This window comes from Talpa europaea (assembly GCF_964194135.1).
Source record: "Talpa europaea genome assembly, chromosome: 15".
Classification (NCBI taxonomy): Eukaryota; Metazoa; Chordata; class Mammalia; order Eulipotyphla; family Talpidae; genus Talpa; species Talpa europaea.
This window is the reverse complement of record NC_140083.1, coordinates 40,637,213-40,658,858: the sequence shown is the minus strand read 5'-3', so window position 1 is coordinate 40,658,858 and position 21,646 is coordinate 40,637,213. Positions and strand designations below refer to the sequence as shown.

General features: G+C 50.6%; 1 protein-coding gene across 3 annotated transcripts in view; it reads right to left on the bottom strand.

The window, feature by feature from the left end:
• Nucleotides 1-21,646, bottom strand: part of TMTC1 (transmembrane O-mannosyltransferase targeting cadherins 1) — a gene marked incomplete at its 3' end in the record, with an annotated part of 173,124 nt that overhangs the window by 18,765 nt on the left and 132,713 nt on the right. For all 3 annotated transcript variants that reach the window (XM_084255808.1, XM_084255809.1, XM_084255810.1), the window contains 2 exons: nucleotides 10,512-10,655; nucleotides 4,674-4,782 (listed from right to left, as the gene is read on the bottom strand). In XM_084255808.1, the coding sequence (XP_084111934.1) occupies nucleotides 4,674-4,782; nucleotides 10,512-10,655 (253 nt within the window). The remainder of the gene's footprint in view (nucleotides 1-4,673; nucleotides 4,783-10,511; nucleotides 10,656-21,646) is intronic.

The window sequence follows — 21,646 nt, the reverse complement described above, 5'->3', positions numbered from 1 at the left end:
GCCTTCTATGTATCTAACTTTGATGACACCTCTCGCCCTGGGTTGTCTCTATCTTTCTCTTCTCCTTCCATACCTGGGCCCCCTCAGGATGGTCCATCACCATAGGCTGGGCCTGGGTCCCACAACACCAGGGAAAGAGCAGAGGAACCAGCTTCTGGCCCTGCTCTTGTAATTGGTGGGTCACTGAGCCCTGCATTCTCTGCACCTCACACTTTCAACGATAAAATGAGAGGGTCAAACAATTCCTCCTCTTCTCCCACTCCCTTGCAAGATTCATCATTTTCTTCTCAGTGAAATTACCTCGTTGTTATTTGAATTCCTTGTTGGCGGCACAAATGACTCTTTGCAGCCCTCATCACCATCACGGCCGAGTGTCCACATGCCATTTCCTGCACATCTTGTGCTAACACATGGGGCTGAGGGTGGCAGATGACCACATTATCACTCTTCTGGGAAGCAACTGCGGGATTTAGCTTGAGAGCCGTGAAATATGCCAAAGCTAAGGGGAGATAAGGCAGAGTAGGAGCCATCTGAGGACCAGCCCAGACTTATACTCTGAACCTGCTTTGAAAAAACAGAGGCTTCCGGCTTCTGTTGCTGCCGCCTTTGCTGTCATCTGGTCCAGTATCCATGGTTGTCCATCCCGACCTTCAGACTGGGGCTGGGGCTGCTGCAGCGTCAACTCAGCAGACCCTCCGGTGAGCACCTTGGGCTGCCAGGCGCTCCAGGCCCTCGTTGGCAAGACAGCACCATCTTGGATGACTTTTTTTTGGTCCAATCAGGAGGTATCAAGTTGGGTGGCTTCTACCCACTGGGGACTCTAGGGTGAGACAGCTGGCCATGGAAACTCTTTTTGTTTCCTGGTTTGGTAAATAAACCCCAGAACTGTTGTTCCCTGAGCCTGAATGGTCTTGCAATTGTGCACGGGGCTGAAGAACCCACAGTGACCCATCCTCTGTCGGGTACTAGCCTTGGATGGCCGTGGTGCCCCTCTAGTCCTGTTTCAAAACTATTATTTTTAAAAGCCATGAGAAAGTCAAAGTTCATGGCTACAAGAATCACCAGGCAAATGACAAAAGTTGGGCTGTGGCTGAAGATTATGATGCATCGTTCTGGTAACTGGACATGGCCATTAAAATGGTATCAATGTGGGCCCTTCAGCACCAAGAAAATATGTGCAATATTATGAATAATTTCAGGGCAAGTATGAAGGTGAGTGTGAGAGACAGGCACATAGATGAGAGGCCTGTGGGATATATGAAATGGTAGTCTTTGCTGTTTCTGGATTGTGCACCATGGGGGAAAGATGTCTCTATTTTTTCAGATGTTTCCACACTTTCCACCATACTTTCTATGACTTGTATAATGAAAGAGACATTGGGCAGATCTCAGGTGCTCCTCCCTCATGGATGCCACTGGCTTCCCCTCAACACTCTCCAGGCCTTCGGGGCTCCATGGCCCTTTGGGTGCTGTGTGCCGCAGCTCCTAGCATCCTGTTTTCTTTTCCTGTCAGCCTCACGTGCGGACAGTCCCTGCATGCAAAGGGAATCTCCTTCCAAAGTCGTCTATTGGAGCTCATGCCGGCTTCCTAAAACAAGGCTCTTCCCCACCCACCGTGCAGGCCGCCTCTTAAAGCTTCCACTGTAAACCTCGCCCATTTCCGAAACAGGCTTTTCTTTAAGACCCTGTTCTTACCCCCTTCCCTTTGCTTCCTATCCTCTGTGGATCTCAAATTTGAAGTTCTACCAGGGGACTCAAGATGTTCTGCCATGGGGTGTCTTTTCAGCTTTACTGACAACATTTTCACATTTCCCTTTCTCAAATCCACCCCCAAACAGATTCACATACTGTCAGGCTCCACCAGAGTAAGGAATGTGGCCTGAGTTCTGACAGGGAGGGAGGGGGCCCCTGTGGTCTCATCAGCAAAGACCAGGCAGGGTCATCAGGCAGGGTCATCAGGCAGGGGTGCCAGGTCCACCAGGGGCTCAGACCATCTCCTGAACAGAGTTGCCACCTTGGTCTGGGGCGGGACCCCCTAGTGTCCTGCAAGTGTGACCAAGTGGCTCAGAACACCTGCAGACAAGACACACGGGCCAGCCAAACGATACTATTATTCATCAAATTAAGCAGCTGAAAACTGCGCCCCACTAAACTGGGGTCCAGTTAAGGTCAGTCTGCAGAGAAGATTCCGCAGACCTTGCAGGGCATTCTCCCACAGCTGACCACTGCATGTCCTATCAAAAATGTAAACAAGAACTTCATAATTAGTCTCACTAGTCTGCCAAGTAAAATATCTAGAAAGAGCAGTTCATACCATGAATAGCAGGGAAAAAAATGACTAAAAATGCCTCGAGCACCTGCAATTTCAGGCTGATATAAAGGAGCTGAGGTAATGTACAGAGATAGATAAACCCTTTTTACCTTTGTAGGTAAGGGAGGATTACGGTCACATCCTGGTTTGTCCTAAAAACGGTAACTTCAACTACGCGGCATGTTGTAACTTTACATCAATTAGCCACTGTGGGTCACAAAAATTAAATTCATCATGTTACTGACTTTAAATAAGGCATCAAACACCTCTTAAACATATCTGAGGGAGAGGTATACATGTAGCTCTTTTTAAAACTCCCCGTTCTATAAAAATTGTTAGTAGTAAAATGTTGCAGAACGGACCAAAATGAATTTCAAGGTCACTATGAATCTGGATCATTTGAAAAACCCTTTTTTCATGGACTTGGAGTCTGTCAATTTAGAAAAGGAATACAACAGAAGACTTTCAGATATTAATTAAGGCAAATTACTTTCCACTCTATTACCACTTAATTTGTATAGAATCAATAGCACTCATTAGAGTGGGGCCTTAAGGTAGGCATTAAAATGTTCATTAGCACCTATGTGAGGTTCAAAGAGACAGCTATAGACTCTTAAAACATAAGGCCCTAAGATAAGGTGCATTTAGACTATCAACTTCCAGATTTGGAAACTGAGGCAAGAGTGTGGCATAGCACTCCTCACTTGAGCTGTTCTGGCACCGCCACACCTTATAAGGCCTGGTCAAGCACTGGCAGTGTCAGCTCAGGCCTGCCTCTGAGGGCTGAGGCTGGATGCTGCCTGTGTGTCATTGGGCAGGGAACTCAGTTGGTCCTGCAGAAGCAGGGGCGTGCAGAGGCCAGGCTGCCTCCAAGTCTGCGGCCTTACGAGGGAAATAACCCTGTAAAGCTGTTTCTAGTTTAAGATGTCGATTCAAGGATACTCGTGATGAGTTTGCATGTTATCGTGTGTTCCATGGCTATTACAGAAGCTTGGGGAATCCGCTCACCATAAGGGAAGGAGGGAGAGAATATTGGGGAGTCAGGGGAAGGTGAACTGGGTCTTGAAAAATCAGGAGGATTTACAGAGAGAGAAGTTGGCTCCGCAGAGCCGGGTGAGTGGGGATTCTGCTGGGATCTGTCTAAAGCGCCCCGAGACACACCAGCATTGTGGTGTTTGGGTGTGCTACTGTCATCTGAAGGGTAAGTTCCATCGAGTAGAGCAAGTTACAGGTCTGCCCAGATGGTGATATGTGGGGACACACCAACAGGGTATGTGGAGGGAATGTGCTCAGGCACAGGAAACAGCACAAGGGCCCTGAGGCAGAGAGGCAGGCTTGGTGTGTCTGAGTAGCTGCAAGACCACCAGCCAGGCAGAGGCAGGGTCTTCCTATGAAAATGAAGAAGCCAGGATGAGGACGAGGAAGAGTATTAGTGACAGAGCCCATTTTTAAGTCAGAAACACTGCAGTGTCTACTGTGACCCAAGCCGGAGTGGACCACAAAACATGACCAGCATCATTCTGCTTGCAAGCTGTGCATGGCCATGCGTTAAAATCAGCCAGCCAGCCTACACCACGCAGAGGACAGCAGAACAAGAAAATGAGGCTGATCATTTCGGACACTTACGTTTTCATAGCAAGACATAATTCTGCTTCCTGGTGAGCTCCCCAGAGTATTCTGGACAAAAACCGCACCCCCTGTAACTTACAAGTGGCATCCAATCCCTCATCACAGTTCAGGCACCTGAATGCCACACCTTTCAAGTGTTGAACTTAAGGCTGACAACAACCATGTGTGATGACAGAGTCTACAGCCTAGTGTGGGCACTGACATGGCCCAGCCAGGCCACGGTATCCCCCAGGGGTGACAACGGCCAGGAGAAGAGACACTGAAAAGGAGGTCAAATCATTTAGACACAGGGAAGGGGGGGCAGGAATAGAAATGCCCTCCACAGTGTAGACTGCCATCTTCTCATGGGTATCCCCACTCAGCCACTATCCTTACTGAGCTCAGGAGTCTGAGGGCATTAGCATACCCCCAGAAAAAATACAAGAAGTAGCCAGAAAGTCAGCCAATACTGTCCCCTGTTCTTGACAGATTTTGCCTCCAACTGACAAAATACGAATTACTGCTATAGTCCATCTCTGTGGAAAGGCCACCGACGCCATCCCCACCCCCCACACCTCCAGCCCTGGCCTGGGCCTGGGCCTGATGCTGGTGTCTGGAAGAAAAGCAATGCAGCGTTGCCCAAGAGCAACTCACACATCAAAGCAGTGTAGAATCAGGGTAAGGTTAACTTACTGTGCTATTCAACAGGAAAAGGAGAAAAAACTATTATGTGAAATTAAATGGGAACAATTACCTGCTCGGCCAGTAAGGAGGCCAAGCTGGAATAGGCATCTGCAAATTCCGGGCCGTACTTGATGGCGTCCCTCAGCAAGGCCACAGCCTCCTCTTTCTTCTCCTGGGACCTGGGGAGGAATGTGGGGGAACAAAGAATAACTTTTAGTGACACTTTGTTTAAATCCTCTGATCGGGCTTCAAAGTCTCATTTCTCTTAGCAAAAATAGACCGATTTGCTCTGGATTTTACTGACTAGAGCCAGACTGGCTGCAGGTGCTCAGAGCCCCTTGAGTTCTCTTAAAGGTGGACAACGCTTTGGGCAATTCACACATTTTTCCACCTCCTGTGTCTAGCTCTGCACCCTTTTGAGTTTTATTTAGTATCTTATAAGTTTGTTAACCGGGATCTGTGAACCCCAGAGGAGCAGTTCTGGGGCGTCAGCTGGGCAGCACAGGAGCCCATGTACAAGTAGCTGGGACAGGACCTGAAGCCTGAGTCACCTTCCGCCTCCAGGAGACGCTACCAGACTGCCTGGGTCAGCCCTTGCCTTTCTATCTAGAGTCATCTATTTCCTACATCATCCGTGAGACAGGAAATCCCATGAGTAAGGGCTGGCCAAGAACCAGCTGTCCCACTAACACGGTCTGGTCCATTTTCTTCATCTGAATCTTGCAGGGCTCACACTGGGGGTTCGGGAAAAGGTGGGCTACTAGGCCTTGGGAACTACGGGCAGGTCTGGGAAAAGGCCTGGGAGCATCCTTCTCAACAGGCCCTCAGGCCTCTCTGAGCTGGGTGGTCTCGGGCCTCTGCGAAAGGACTCAGCCTGGTTATTATGTCCCTGGCATGTGGGTATCTGGGACAGCCCAGAGACAGCAGCAGAAAGGAGCAGGATGGCCTCCTGGGGCAAATGGAGACAGAGGGGGAGGTGGCGGGGCTGTCTGCTTTGCCTGCAGGACTGGTCCATCTGCCCGTGGGGTGACGAGGGACAGGGGTGCCAAGGACATCATCATGGCAAGAGGCTGCTGTCTCTTTCTGAGAAGCCCAGGCTGTACTGCTTGCTAATAAAATCTCCTGACTGATAAAAAAAAACCCAACACTCCGCCAGCAAGACTCCACTCCCCCGGGACCTTGCAGAAGGGTGAAATTCCTGGGCAGGGTCCCTGTGGTCAGTGATGCCCCCGGCGCGGGTGTCAGAAGAGAAACATTGAGTAGAAACTAGATGTTGCCTGCCTTGCATGAATTCTGCCATGAAACGCTGGGCTGGTGGTTTCCAGCGTCTTCCTCTGGTCCCACAGAGGGCCTGGTTTTCTTGTGTGCTAAGTAAAAACATTTGCATCAACTCACTTCCCTGGCCCAATCTCAGTGACAGATACTTAGCAAAAGCAAATAAGACTTCACCACATTTTCTTTTAGTAATTAAGGACCTGCTAAGTTTGTCAATTTAGAAAACTTGCTGGATTCCTGTCTAAAATTTCATGACACATGTGTTTAAACTGAAAGCAGATGCTCGCTTTGAAAAAGCACTGGCATTTCAGGAGAAGGTAGGAAATGCCAGTTCACAGAAATAAATGGCTTTTGACGATCCACTTGGCAGGGGTGAATTTGCCCATTAGCCACAGTGTGAACTTGGGGGGGCTGGGCCCAGTCCTCACAGCTGTTCTTTGTTGGGGTGTTCTGCTGTTGTTGGATCCAAAAAATGATGCCTCTCACAAGGAATTTAGGCTGAGCCTTCCGGGACTGGGAGGAAGCCTGGAAGCTGTGCTCCCGGCTGCAACTGGGGCAGGAGGCGGCGAGGAGCCCCGTGTGTTTCTAGGACTCACTCAGGCCCAAGGGAAGGGCTTTGTGGCTGCAGCGGAGCCACCCTGGTTTAGATGCTGCCATCTGCACCCCGTGTGCCAGCTCTGGGTCACGGGGCCTGGGCTGAGACCTGCCCTTCCCCTCCCCTAGGCCTGCGAGGCCCAAGAAGCACCCATGGATGTGCTGGACATGTCCCTGTTCCTGGGCCTGGCAGGGAGTCAGCTCTTGCTCCTTTCACCCCCCATGCAGTTCCTGCCCACTTCTACCAGCTGGTTCTCAGCACAGCAGTCTGGCTTTGGAAGATACATAAGACTTCAAATCCCTCCCAGTCTCCAATTCCACCTCAGTTAAGAGAGCGGCCCTAAGTCAGGGCTGGCACTGTGGCACCCCTGGTAGGGCAGCGTCACAGGACTCCTGTTGCCTGTCAGTTTCTTAAAATATTAAAGATATAGCCACCCATACTTCCTCTCCTAGATACTGATCAAGAAAAAGGACAATAATTCAAATCTACAGTCAAGTTCAGTAAGCATCCACAGGAAAACGGATAAACCAACTGCATCATATTTACCCAATGGAATACCACTCAGCAATAAAAAAGCAGCATGTAAGAACATGGATGAGACCCAAAAAGTCACGCTAGGCAAAAACATTCAGCCATCAAAAAATACATTGCGAATGTATTTATTGAAGCTTGACAACAGGCGAAATTCTCAGCATTGAAAATACCATAGCATTGAGGACCTGGGGGGAAGGGGAGACTTTAACTGAAAAGAGACATGAGAGGTCTTTGGGGATGCTGGGATGTTCTGTGTGTTGTTTTGTGTTTTGTTATTACAAGAATATATAAAATCATCAAAATATATTGCACTGAACACTTGACATTTGTGCATTTATTTTGCATGTTAATTATGCTCAGCATTTTAAAAAAGCCACATAAGCACAGGTGATTTATGAGGTGCCTCATTAAGGGAGCAAGACAAAAGCGCAAAGAGGGAGCTTGAGAACAGGTTCGACATTGTGAAGCAGAAAAAGGAGACTCGCAGATTCACCTTGGTGAGTCACCATTCACAGCAACCTCACCTGGGACCTCACCTGGGTGTGGAGAATGAAGGCCCCTGACAGGAAGGCAGGAAACCTTGGGGCGACTGCCCCCACCCTGTTCTTTTCACAATGCCCTCCTCAGGGCTCTCAGTTCATCTCAGACTTTTCTCCTCTGACACCTAAGAGATTGCAAGAGGGGCCAGGCACGCGTTCGGATAGATGAGCACGGCTCTGGGAGGGGGTGGCGGAGTGAGATGGCAGAGGCTTGTGGTATCCCCAAATGCAAGCCCATCTGACAGAACTTATGAGAAATACTGCATTTGGAAAAGCCAAATGCAGGTGATGGGGGTACCCTGTGCTGGGGTTTCCCTGGGTTGAGGGTTCCCTGGGCTGGGGGCCTAGTGGGACAAGTCAGTGACAGTCAGGTGGGAGTAACCTCACGTGCAGAACTGAAACAGGTCAGAGAAATTCAGGCTGGGATTGTAAGTGATGAACATAGACATTGGAGTGGAGATTTAACAGGGGATGAGGGAGTCGGGAGATGACTGTCAAGGTCTTGGTTGAAGAGAAGACACCTGAGCCCAGAGAGGAGCCAGAGGTGGCAGGTCGCCCTTGTGACCCCTCCAGAGGGTTGGGCAGGGGAGGGTGGGCAGAGGTAAGAGGCTAAGGTCAGAGTTAAGTACCCCAGAAGGAAAGGCCAGCAGAACTGCGCCGCAGCCTAGCAGCAGGGAGAACTCCCGGGGGAGCAGAAGCCATGGGCATGGCTGGGAGAACCTGGGTGACAGAGCAGCTGCTGACCTCGGTGAAGACGGCACCAAGCTTGCAGAGCAGGAAGGCAATTCCGGAGGATGACCTTGAGTGAGAACATGCAGACTGGGAGGCAGCGGAGAGGAAGGAGAAGGGGTGACGGAGATGCTGGGAGGAAGGAGACCTGAGAGACACACAGGCCTGAGTTGGATAAAGGTGAGGGGGAAACTGAGATGCAGGTGAGCCAGCTGGAGGCCAAGGGACACCAATGGGTCACCAGGGTGGGGTGGGGCCTCACACCAAGAGGAGGTTCCAGAACTTGCTCTCTGATGCTGGCAGCCTAATGTGGGAAGGAAGGAAGTCAAAAAGGTTTTCTTTATCCAGCCATTCTGGCTTCTCCAGGGCTGCAGAAAACAGAAACAAGTGGAGATCTTCTCTCTCGAGTGCATCAACTTCTTTTTCACAAGGCTGGTCCGGCCCTGGGGTAATATATCCCCAAGACTTAAATTCATGTCAGAGATAACACTTACTCTCTAACAAGGTGCATGAGAAATATAGCATTTGGAAAAGCCAAATGCAGGCCATGGGAGGGTTCCCTGAGCTGGGTAACCCTTCTTCCATTCTTTAGAAATTCGACTGTATAAGGGATCAGGCCAGAGAAGACCAAATCTGTGCTGTTAGCAAAATCTTTTCAATGTCACTCGATTACTGGACATTCTATTTCAGTTTCCCCAGCTCTGGTCTGAGGTTTCTAGCACCCTGTCCTGTCTTCTGGCAACAGGATAGGTGTGACGTGACCCCAGAAGAGGTGCTTCTGATTCTATTTCAGTAAAAAAAACCAGTGATGATTTTACCCAAGCAGGCACAGATTTATTTTCCTAAACCCTTTATTTAAAAGTTCTACCATATTCTCTTGAGCCAACAGAGACTCTGCTCTGTCCATCAATAAAAAATTTATGCCAGTCTTGCCTATATTACGTCTCAAACTTCAGGCCCAGCCAACCATAATGAATGTAAATTAAGGACACTGGCGTGGAAGGTGGTCCTTCTCCATCTCTCACCCTGCAAAAGTACGCACAGCATTGTAACAGGTCAGCTTCAGGGTCCCGAGAAAGGCCAGGGAGGCCACCAAGTACACTGGCTAACACTCTGCGGCGCCCACTGCAGCTGGAGGGTCTGAAACTGTTAGTCACAGACATGAGGGTGCGAGTGAAGTCAATCCCTGGGGCTGGGGTCCTCTGGCAGAACTGCTTCTCATGAGGGCTCCAGCCTGGACAAAGACCTCTCTGTCAAGGTCAAAGTTGTTCACAAAGGTCGTGCTATTCCCACGGAGCCATCCTTAACCCCAGGGGGCTCTGGACATATGAACCATGACTGGCTGTGAGCAGCGCCTAGCTCCTAGGAACTTCCTGCGACTCTGAACTCATGGTGCTGAGAGAACATACATGGCATCTCGTGTGACCGAAACAGGAAGGTGGAGGGTGCCCATCTCCTCAGGTCCGCGTGGCATGAGATGCATTTATAGGGCCCTCTGGCCTCGTTGTCCACCACACCCACACAGCACAGAAGTCACCACTGCAGGTTGGCACTCCTGGTGAGACCATCATTTGGTGTCCAGGCCATTAAAGCTTCTCTGGGAACAGTACTCTTCTATGTGGTTTCTGAGATCAGCATTGATCAGCGCCTGTTTTTCTCAGCGGAGAAGTGAAATCTGTAGGACTTTCTACTAACAAAAGCTGGAGAGGCCAAAGCAGCCCTGTTCAGCCCTCAGCCCCGCAAGGGGCCTGCAAGGTAGAGTGACACCCAGCACTAGCACGCCCAAGCCTCACGGATGGGAGGCTCCACCCTGGGCTCCAGGTGGGCCCCCATCTGTTGTCCTCAGAGGACCATGCTCCTCCTGGGCCAGCACCCCCCATAATTCACTCTTGCTGCCCTAGAGGTGACCAGCCAGGCCAGGCCAGGCCCACGCTGCTGCCTGCTTTTCCTCCTGAGGCCTCTCGGCATTCATGTATCATAGGTTCTGGCAATAAAGGAACATGATTTGGCAATAAAGGAATGTGTCCCCCTCCTGGTCCCGGCCTCGCCAGACAACCCGTGAAATGTCCGAGACACACTCCCGAAAACTCTCTGAACAGATAAAGGGTAGACTGAGTTCAGAGGCACGTCACATGCACCCAAGTGTGAAAACCCCAATTGTTTGCTCCCAGTGGAGGAGCACAAACAGGGGAGCAGGGGAAGGGAAGGCTTCGGGGGCCTGAGGCCACCCACTCACTTGAGCAGGTTCCCGAGGTTGAAAAGGGCCCGGTGGTGCTGGGGGTTGAGCTGCAGTGCCCGCCGGTAGTAGCTCTGGGCCTCCGCCGTGTCCCTCGTCAGCGTCCCCAGGTTGTTCAGGGCGCTGGCGTGGCGTGGATACAACCTGGAAAAGCGGAGACGTGAAGGCACAACAGTCTGGAAACTTCCAAGTGGGCCCAGTCCATCTGTCCTGCACCCCACCCCCACCGCATCACAGGTCTGCCAGCAGGAACCCTGCGCTCCCCTTGGCCTGAGGCACATCCGAGCTACTCAGGCCTCTAAGGAAGGCCCTGCCACTCCATGTCCCATGGGGCCCCCCGAATAGCATATATGGGGTTACATGAGTTGGAGGACTTTGGTGTCTCTGATTATTTTCAACTTCCTGGATAGAAAATTCCCTTTGTCCTGGGGGTGCTAGAACAAGGGACCTGGACATGTGAGCATCAGCAAGTGTCTCTCTATAAAAATACATGTCACCCCCCACGGCTCTCTACCTTGACCCTTTTTCCATTTCTCTCCTGCCCCCTTCTGCTGCATGGGCGCCCCCGTCCTGGCCTCATGGTTTGCTTCCTGGTATCCAAAGGCTGATGTGCAAGAGGACTGGTGGCCCCGGGAGGCAGAGGGCACCTGCTCATGGCCTCCCCCAGCCACAGAGGGGCGGAAAGGGATGGTGGCAGCGGAGGGGCAGGGTGGCTGGGCTGGGCACGTGGCTTCTGCTCCATTCTGAGCGGAGCAGCTGCCCATTCTAAGTCACCCACAGCACTTAGGGTCCACGGGCAGGGCTGCTTGTAATGCAGAAAAGCCTAGACTACAGGTACCTGTCTGTCAAGTCTCATGAGGCTCAAACACAGGCTTGAGCCTGCCTGTTCCATAACCTGTGAGAGAGGAGTTGGGCAGATGGGGTTTTTATCAAAAGGTCAATGAAGAGAAGTCACAGCTTTTTTTCCTTATTTTTGCTTAGCCCAGACTTTCCCAAGTTTATGTGGCCATGTAAGCCCCTGAATTTATCCGACCACATAAGCTTCCCTTCCCTGCTCTGAAATCCTTCAGAACCACTGCTTCCAGGAAGTGGCAAGACTCCTCTTGACTGACCAGGGATAGGATCAATTCAGCTGCTGTTCCAGCCCCCTAAGGCAGGAAAGCCCTAATTATGCACAAGGCTCTAGAGGCTGCAGGGAGACAGCCAGGAGAGGAAGCTGGGACACTCACTTGCTGGTGTCTGCTTCATCTTGAAGTACAGAGACAGCACGAGGGCCCTTGGTGCTGGCCACCCTCCTAGTCCCAGGTGGATAGAAACCCAAGGGCCACAGGTGGGGTTGGTGGGAAGGGTTCCGGGGGCTTCCTGGGCCTGCTGATTCGAGCGGCCCCCGTGAGATTTAAATCCTGCTCTCCCAGTATGAAACTGGGCTGGTTTAATCACTGCCCCCCCACTTCCTGTGTGCACATTATTAAGCTCATCTCTTTCCTCTGCAAACTCATCTGAGGCTGTCATGATGCTCCACCAGCCGAGAACCAAAGTGATGGGGGTCTCCCCTACACCCTACAAACAAACAGTAAAGAAAGCACCCTTGGGCAGCTGCCTTCTCAGAAAGAAAAGCTTCATTTTCTTCCTATTTTGAGGCTTTGCAGCCCTCAATTCAAATGTCTGTCGCGAAAGCACCAAGGCTGGGACTGGAGAGTAAATTCCTTGGAGGTCCCACAGCAGCGGCTTGGCCAGCTGGTCCAGAGCCCATCCAGTCTCCCGCAGCTGCCCAGCCCCCTGCAGTCTGTTCTCGGCCCACCGCCCAGACCTGGCATGCACAGTCCCTCTGCACTTAAGAACGGGTCACGGGCTTGCCAAGTTCAGGGATACAAAAATGCCCCCTCCCCCGAATCAGAAACACCCTGTAAGTCCATGCAAACCGTCAAAACCAAAACAGGCCGTAAGAAGGGAGGTGAGGAGAAACAAGTAGAAGCGCGGTCTCCAGGAAGCCTGGGGGCACCTGCAAGAGCACCCAGAGAGGACCCCTGGCACCCATAGGGATCTCCCCGAACACATTACAAGCACAGCCCTCCACCCAGAACCAGAGCAACAGCCTCCCTCGGGGGTCTCTGGCGACGTCTAGCCAAACTGCAAGCACCACATGACTTGGGAAACAGATCACTGAAAGGACCCTCCAACCAGGTCGGGAAACATTTTGATTTTCAGAGAGATGTAGGTATTTCCTTAACACATAGATTCTGCTCCTGGTTCCCGATCACCTAGGAAAGGGCAACGCTTATTGTGTGGGTTTACTTTTTCAATAAACATAGGCTTGAATGAGCTCAACTCTAATTCAATCCTGAGGTTTCCAGGAGAGGAATTTTCCATTGCAAAGATGAATAATTTAGGAGATATCGATGTTGCCACATCAGTTGCCGGACTAAGCCAAGCCCACCATAACTTTGACTTAAAAACGGTGTTTTACAAAACATTTTCAAAACTCAGCAAAAGCACCCTGAGCTGGAGCAGAGTGCAGTGTTCAGCACTATTTATTTTTAAACGGTATGAATAGGTAGTGGATTTTCCTTCTCACAGTCTTAGCATTGTTTATGGGGCTCTCTCTTGCAATTCCCTTATTAGTATTATTATTAATCTCACAATTTCAATGAATTACGTTTTAAAAATTTATTAGAAAGAAAACACATTATACTGTCACATGGGTCTGTGAAATTTCTTTTCTTTAAAAAATATATCCAGATACAGAGATACAGGACCATGAGAAGAAGAGAATTTTTCTTCCACTATTGGGTAATTTACGTGTTTGATAAATGCATTCATTTTGAGTAGTTGGGGGGTTCTTAATTTTCATCTAGTGGCTCTTCCTTACGCAGAATTATAAAGTAGGTTAAGACATTATTACCTCTCTCCACTCCCTGCCATCTTATCTCTGAGTATAGACATCGACCAAAAAGTAAGAGGAGAAGGTCAGTGGGAGAAACAGTGGCCCCAGTGGAAACTGAGGCAGGAACAACGGGAATGGGTCAAAAGGACTCAAGAAGGGCCTCCCTGGTGGTGCAGCGGTTGAGCGCTGGGCTGTGAAGCTGCCGGCAGCCTCTGCAGCGCTGGTTTGATCCCCGGCTGCCGGGCGAGGGTCCCACATGGCACGCAGACCTCTCCTGCCGCCCGCTGCTCCCCTCAACAGTGTACTTCGTCAGTCTGCCTGCTCTGCTCTCCCCTCTGGCTCTGGTGAATTCCCTCGCCCTCCCGTGCTTCTGACTGTACCCAGCGCTTATATAAATAAATAAATAAATCTATTAAAAAAAAAAAAAAGGACTCAGGAAGTGTGAACATTCTAACTGGCCCCAGTGTTTTTACATCCAAGACCCATTCAGCGCTCCTAGATCTTTTAAGTAAGACTGCTGTATTACTTTGCAGCTAAGAAAAGGAGGCTGGGAGAAAAGAAGTTAAACAACAGATTTTTTTTTTTTTTGGTATATTAGAACTGGGGTGTTCAATACTCAGAACACTCATCCACTCGTCCACAGAGATTCTTAGGCACTCCTGCCTTGTGCAGAAATCACCAGGATCTCGGGAAGGCAGTGTTATTGATCCCGGAATTGCAAGTTTTCAGGCCTAGTCTCCCCGCCAGGAATGGATCCCAGGCTGCAGGTGCAGCGCTGAGTCCCAGCCACTAGACCCCCACGGTTGGTGTCTCATGAAGCTGCAGCAGGAACTTTGCAGATGCTCAGGCAAGCAAGCGAGAAGAGGGAGATTTGTTTAGAGAAAAAGTTCATTAAGGAGAAAAGGATTCGAAATAAAGTGGAACTCCCAGGCCAGTGGAACCAGGTCAGGGAGGGGCAAGGAAGCCCAAGTGGAGTTGTGCCTCAGGGAATATTTACCTTCTTTCCCTCATTATTCTAAAGCTCCACCAGTCTCTGTGTGATTGGTCTCACTCACTGCCTAAATGTCTCTGTGCCCAGAACTAAGTCTCTGTGTCACCGCCCTTATCTTTCTTCTTCATTGTCCTCTATCCAGAATGCCTGTTGACCTTAGTCCTGGGGTGTCTGATTAGTCCCCTTTGGAATTTGTTGCCCTCAATCTCTGGAAACTTCCTTACCTGTCCTGAAGTCCCTGCACTGTCCTTGAGGCTGCCTAATTATCCCTAACTTGCCCTAGGACTCATTATGAACGGAGATTTAGAGTTGACACAAACTGTCTGATTTTTTTTTCAGACCCCTCCAAACTATTTTTTTTCTCACATCGTTGTAGCTCTCATAGTTGTCCTGCCGTGGTATCACCCATGACCCATAACCATAGTCCTTGTGCTCTCCCTTCCCCTGTTTTGGCCATTCTACATCCCCATCCCTGTTGGACCCCTCAGATCTCTGGTCAGCTTGCTGGTTTGCCTTTTACTTGAGCCTCTGTTTGGTTTCTCTATATTCCGCCTCAGAACACTAAAATCGGATCTATCATATGACCCAGCGATTCCACTCCTAGGAGTCTACCCAAAGGACACAAAAACACTCCTTCGAAAGGAAATCTACACTCCTGTGTTCATAGCAGCACTATTTACAATAGCCAAGATATGGAAACAACCCCAAATGCCCCAAATACACTGATCTACTGTTCTTAAGCTTTAACCCCATGATCAACCTAATGACCCAGAAGGGTGTCCAGGACTTCAGTCTGGTTTATGTTCTATTTCAGTCATTTACTTTCAATTTTGTGCCATCTGTCTAAAACTGAAGGGTCCAGCTCCAGGGTTTGCCATTGGAGCCCTATTTGATCTTGTGTGCCAGTTAGCAATTTCATTCCAAATATCCACACCCTGATTTACTTGTTTGATTTTCATTCCACATACTAATTTGCCTAAGGTTAATGATGCTAAGTCAGATGTTGATTTTCTATTTCCTGTTGAGGAAAAAAAAAAAAAAAGAATCCTAAGGAAAACATGATGGGGAAAAATTCAACCCTAAGGCCTGCATTTCACTGAACTGAAAATACCTCGAGGTAAGGACGTGGCAGCCTAAGTTGACCCTCACGGCCTCTGGCTGGGTGCCTTATGGCATAAACTAGAACTGCATGTCCCTAACCTGAATAGGCAGGGACTGGCTATGCTTCGGTGGCTGCTGTGGTAGTCTGAGATCTCCAGGAGTCCTAGTCCGGAGTCCTGCCACTTCCTGTTGCCCTGTGTGCCCTCCTCACCCTCACACAGATGGGAAACTGGACACTCTTTCCTGGCGAGGGACCAGCTGAACTCTGACCTCTCACCTTATATGACCTCAGGGGATCCACCCACCAACTTTCCAACACAAGGTGGAGTCAACCCTGTCCCCTGATGCCTGCCCTCAGGAAATGAGTCATTTCAAATGGCTGGATTTTCCTGATTCCTGAGAATCAGGAAACCCACCGCCAGTGGTCAGGAAATACACTGAATGAAGCATTTCCCTGCTTTGAAGTGGCGAATGGCATACATAGTACCTGTGATCGTTGAGACTCTGGCTGCCGCGGCAGAGGAAGGGACAAGGCTTTGGGAGGGGAACATGCCCTGTGCTTGTGGTAGGGCAGGACAACCCTGGGAGGAAGGCTGCACAGGTCACTGGCTAAGGCCCAGCCAGCCCACCCCACCCTAACCTAACAGGCCAGTGCCTCCCACGGTTGTGACCTTTCACTGGTCAGCACTCGCAAGGCCAACTGCCTAATGGAACTCTCTGACCCAAGGAAAGGGTCCACCTGGAACAAGCCCCTTGCATCCCCCTGTGAGATGCAGCCCTGATTCCTGACTCGTTTAGCGAAGCCTGGGAGTCTCCAAATTTCCTCGGTAGCATCCCATCACCATTTTCCAGCTCATGATGTTCACGTGTGCTCCGGTGGCTTTCCCTGGAACACCCAGCCTGAGGGAACAAGATGGCGGGCATTTTCACATCCTTCAGTATTTTCTACAGACACGCTCACTCTCCATACCCAGATGCTGTGGGGGGCTGCAGGGCCTCCTCCTGGTTCCTCAGCCTCAGACCCCAATCTCAGGCAGGTGAGGCTTCTGCTTTCCTTGTGTCCTATGTGCTTCCCATCCCCTGAGAAAATCACTCCACACTGCTGCCTCTGGCCTCACTCATCAGTCGAAATAACACCCATCACTTCCTCTGAGTGAAGGCAGGGGACCCTGTAGGCATCTCGTGTCCAGCTGGTTCTCTTGGAAGGCCGGTTCTCAGATATAAAGCACACGTGGCCTCACCATCCTAAGAACCAGGGCTGTTCTTCATCCAGCAGCAGCCCTGAAGTCTGTCACCATGGTCATCGGAAGCAATGACACCAGGGGCACTGGGGCAGCCTGGCCAACATGCTCAACAGCAAGGGAAGTCCAGACACGGCTATTTCCAAAGTCTATCCAAGGTAAGAAGGAGATTCGACATCCTGTGTGGAGAGTGTAGTATGACTGGCTCTGGTGTCCAGTAAGCCAAGAAAGGAGGAGGTGGGGCGGGGGGGCGTCCACATTCCTGACCCATAAAGGCCAACAGGAGCCCCTGAGGTGGCTGGTCCCACATCACACCTGGGGAAGGAGGCAGCACTGGCATTGATACAGGGCAGCAAGAGGCACTAAAATTGGGCAAGGACACTGCCCTATTGGTTTGCCAGTCACCATCTGAGTTGTTCACCTGTGCAGAGTTACAAGACCACTCAGGTTCAGAGAACAACAATGGGATTTATTTAACAAACAAGGAAAAACAGAGTCACTGAAGCTTACCTCACCCGAAGCCATGTCCAGTGTTTTAAAGTCCTGAACACAAAGGCTCCCAAGATGGCATCTCCCCACCACTTAGGGCCTGAAGCATGTGGCAGCCAGACTACAGGCTGGGATCTAGCTCACGAAGACAGCAAGAGACACATTAGGATATGCTCATGGAGCTGCCCCAGTGCAGCACCAAGCAACACTGGAAACAGAAGCTGCAGCAGCAGAACAACCCTACAAATGGCCACACTCACAGCTCAGTGAGGCAACCCCTGGCTCCAGGTCTCAGCCTTCCCTGAGCAAAAGATGCAGACCAGCTTTAGGGGAGCCTGTGGGGAAGGGGAAGGAGAGGAGGTTCGGAGCAGAGAAGTGTAGCTGGTGAAAGTCGCTGAGGAGCTACTGCTGCTGACAGCTCAGCCGTTACTCTCTACCTCAGCTATGACTTTTACAATTTCTATTTTTTTTGAATTTTAAGGATTTCAGATCATTCACATACATAATAAAGTTCATCCAAGACTGTCACTGGGCCTGCTGCCCTGGGGCTTCCCTCCTGGTGCAGGAGACAGGCAACCACACAGGTGAGTGCCTGGCTGGTAGGGATGTCAAGGGGCAAAAGAAGCAGAGCCCACATCAGGGTAAGTCAGGGTGTCAGCACCTGTGCATAGAGGGGCTAAGGCCTCATGACAGACGGCCCTATGGGAAGGCCCCCAGAGAAGGGAGGGAGGAGCCCTTCAGAGCAGGGAGTGTGATAGGAAGAAGGGGTGAGAGACAAACCCCCCACCCCCCAGGGCTGTGATTTGCATGCCTGGCTGGAGCTGAGGGAGGAAGCCAAGGGTAAGGGCTAAGAGGTGGGGGGGGGGGCACAGGGAAGCAGGTGTTGAAAGGGCCACAGGGGTGGGGCACTGCCCCAGGCGCCAGATATGAGCTGGCAGGACAGCCCAGTGGAGCAGCCCAGGTGGCTGTGGGGCATAGGACAGACTGTTGGAGACTGGGGGGCAATGGGGAGACTGGAGAATGCTGGGGGGTTGTAGGGAAGGACAGAGTGGTCAGACATTGGGTACATTAATAATACTTGCTGAGCTTTACCATGCTCCCAGCACTTAGACACTGCTCCAAGCCTGTCATCTGAACTGCACTGTAACAATCCACCTCTGTGAGGCAGGGAACACCACTGTCCTCAAATTTTAACAGAAAAGCTAAATAATATAATGTGAAGACAGTCGGATTTACTTATGTAAGTCACACAGAGACCCTGACTCTGAGCACTGGGCCCCACAGCAGCCCAGAGACCCGGAGTCTGAGCACTGGGTCCTGCAGCAGCCCAGATACCCTAATTCTGAGCACTGGGCCCCACAGCCGGCACTCATAGCATCTCAGACCCAGTGCTCAGCCTCAGGCATGGGCACTGCAGCCTTAACTGCTGACAAAGGCGGGAGGAGAGAAGCAGTTCTGAATATAAATGACAGAGCTACCACTTGGAAAAGTAGTCCACAAATATAGCCACAAGGTAACTAAAATTCTAGTTTTCCAGATGAAATAATGTTTAACTTCTTGAATTTACTGACTTAAATGGCTGAGCTTAAGTAGCACCAGATGTAGAGTGGGAATATGACTTCATCAACAAGGAGAGACAGACACAACTTGGCGCTCCCCCATCCATCCAGGAGGGCACCTCAGACGTTGGCAGATGTAGATCCCACGTGTGCACGGAACCCACCACACACAGGAAAGCTGGCTCCCAAGTGATGCTGGGATTTTAATTCTTTTCAGAAACACAGGGCAGCCACGACCCCAAGACCCTTGAGCTGTCATGGGAGTTACCCCAAATGTCCTTTCAAAACAGGGGCGTAAAGGAAAACTTTTTCAACCAGTCATGACAGCCTGATTTTTAAAGCTGTTCCAGCTTCAGCTCCACAGACAGTATATTGAAAAGGAATTCTACAATAAAGCAATCTTGTCGATACACACGGGACTAATGAACAGCAGATTAATTATAGCATCTCGACACCTTTATGAAAATTGAGCCACATCTGATGACATAATCTCTCGCCCACCCTTTTTCCCATGTACATTTATCACCATTTGCAGAGGCCCCATTATCCAGACGTGGGGGAACAAAGAATGATATCCGTGGTCCCTATTATCACAACAAGGCTCTACTTTACGCATTAGTGAAATCCTGATCAGAACCATGTGTGTGCATCCTCCCCTTGGTTGGCACACCGGCCTCGAGGGCAGGTCTGGTGTGGGGCATGTGACAGCACGGCCCTCTGTTCTCAGCTACGAAAATGGGGTGGGGGTGGAGGGTTGGCCAGGGCTTCAAGCCGCACTGGACACAGCTCTCTTTCCCTTCAGACTTTCTATTTTAAACACCCACATCAGGTGTCTTGGGGTTGACAAGGCTGCCTGAGGTCCCGTGGCAGCCCAAGCATATGGGGTGCCCATGAGGTAGGGGAAGGCAGCCCCTGCCTGACAGGGTCATGGGGGGCAGGACCTTGGACATCAGATGCCCAGGTGATCTCTATGAAACATACTGGAGGCCGCTCACCACCTGACAAACATACCCCAGAAGCCTGAGCACCCCCTGCCCTGGTGGACAGAGCTGCAAAACTGCTAAGCATCTGGTGTTAAATGTTAAATCACAAATGTATTCCGGGTGTACTGTTTATTGCCGTTGTACAACAGCATGAGTACATTTTGCAAACTGATAAAATACACCTGTGAAAAAGAGAGCTGTAATTACTACAAAAACTAAGGAAATAGGGCCTCCCTGGTGGCACAGCGGGATGAGAGCAGCACTGTGAAGCTGTCCACAGCCTCTGCAGCGCGGGTTCGATTCCCAGCTGGCCAGGGAGATTCCCACATGATGCGACCTATCCTGTCGTGCCCGTTGCTCCCCTCAGCAGTGCCTTCGGTCTGTCTGCCTATTCTGCTCCCCACTCTGTTTCTGGTGAATCCTCTCACCCTCCCACACCTCTGACCTATACCTAAGCTATTGTATAAATTAAAAAAAAAAAAAAACTTTCAAAAAAAAAAAAAACCAAGGAAATACTGTGGATAGACTCAAAACGGGGAAGGTGCCTCAAAAGTTGCTGCTGAGGTAGATGTGAGAGACGTGACTAACACCCTGGAGGAGAGGAATCAGGAAAATCTGTCTGCATAGTTTTATTACATTTTAAAGTATCAAAAGCCATCACCATAAGTGTGAATGATGGATGTGGTTTTGCAGTTTCTGTAATCAGGAGGCTTTTACAGAAAGGAGAGGGCTTGGGTTACACTGGAAATTTTAGGGTACGATCCAATAGTCAAGAGTGTGCATAACTTGTTTTCTGATTCTCCACATTAAACCTGCTTCTTAGGCTGTTCAGCTCACCAACATATCCATATCCCATATTTCCTGCACTTGATTCAACCACAGCCAGCTTCTCTCTTTCCTTTCAGGCTAATGGGGTGAGGCACTGTAGGGTAAGGTAAAAGGTATCAGGCTTTTCTGCCCTCCTGCCATCAGGATAGATGAGGGAATCCTGTGATCCTGAATGCATGCCTGATGGCGGGCACCTGGAGTGGGTACACCTGCGCTAAGACTGTGCTTTTAAGGGCGGCGTCACAGGGACGCCAGAAGCCGAGAAAGCAGCAGCAGAAGTTGAAAGAGAAGAAGCCAGAAGCAGAAGCAGAGAACGCCAGAGTGCCCAGATAGAGTGAAGATTTGCTGGGGGCTGGGAGGACTGCCAGCCTCCCAGCCCCCCAGCACCCCTGCCTGCCACGTACCCGCTGAACCCCAATAAAAGACCTGCAAAAAAGCCACTAAGGACTCTGACTCCTCCTTTACCCGGTCTGCATGGGATCAGAGAACCTGCACTGTGGTCCAGTCCTGCCTTTACAATTGGCATAAGTCGGCAAGATCCATGTAGACGGGTATTGGAGCCTTCCGAAGACCTGGAGGGACTAAGGAGAACAGTCAGTGTGAGCTTGTGATGACGCTGGAGGCGCCATGGCGGCACAGAAGGTAGACACTGTCCGGGAGCTGCGGGACGAGACCTCAGCTGGAGGAGGAGATGCCCAAGAGGAGCAGCCAACGACTCCTGAGAGGACCAGCCAATGACCCCTGAGGCAGCTGAATCATCGGCGAAAAGTGGACCACGATTCAGAGCTCGCCAGTGCTAATGCAGGGAGAGGCCAACGGACTTCGACTGATGGACATGGACTGATAAACTTGGACTGACAATCCTGCCAGAAGGCAGAGGACCTTGCAGGTTGATATGTTTTGGGACCCTGGGGGTGGAACAGTTTTGTTTGTAAACCCCAGGAGATGGGAATCTGGGGGTGGCCAGTGGGCCTTGATGGCCAAAAGCAGCCTGTGCATGCCCAGCAGCCAGGTGGAGGAGAAAAGCCAACTGAGAAGGCAAAAGCTGGTGCGGATGCT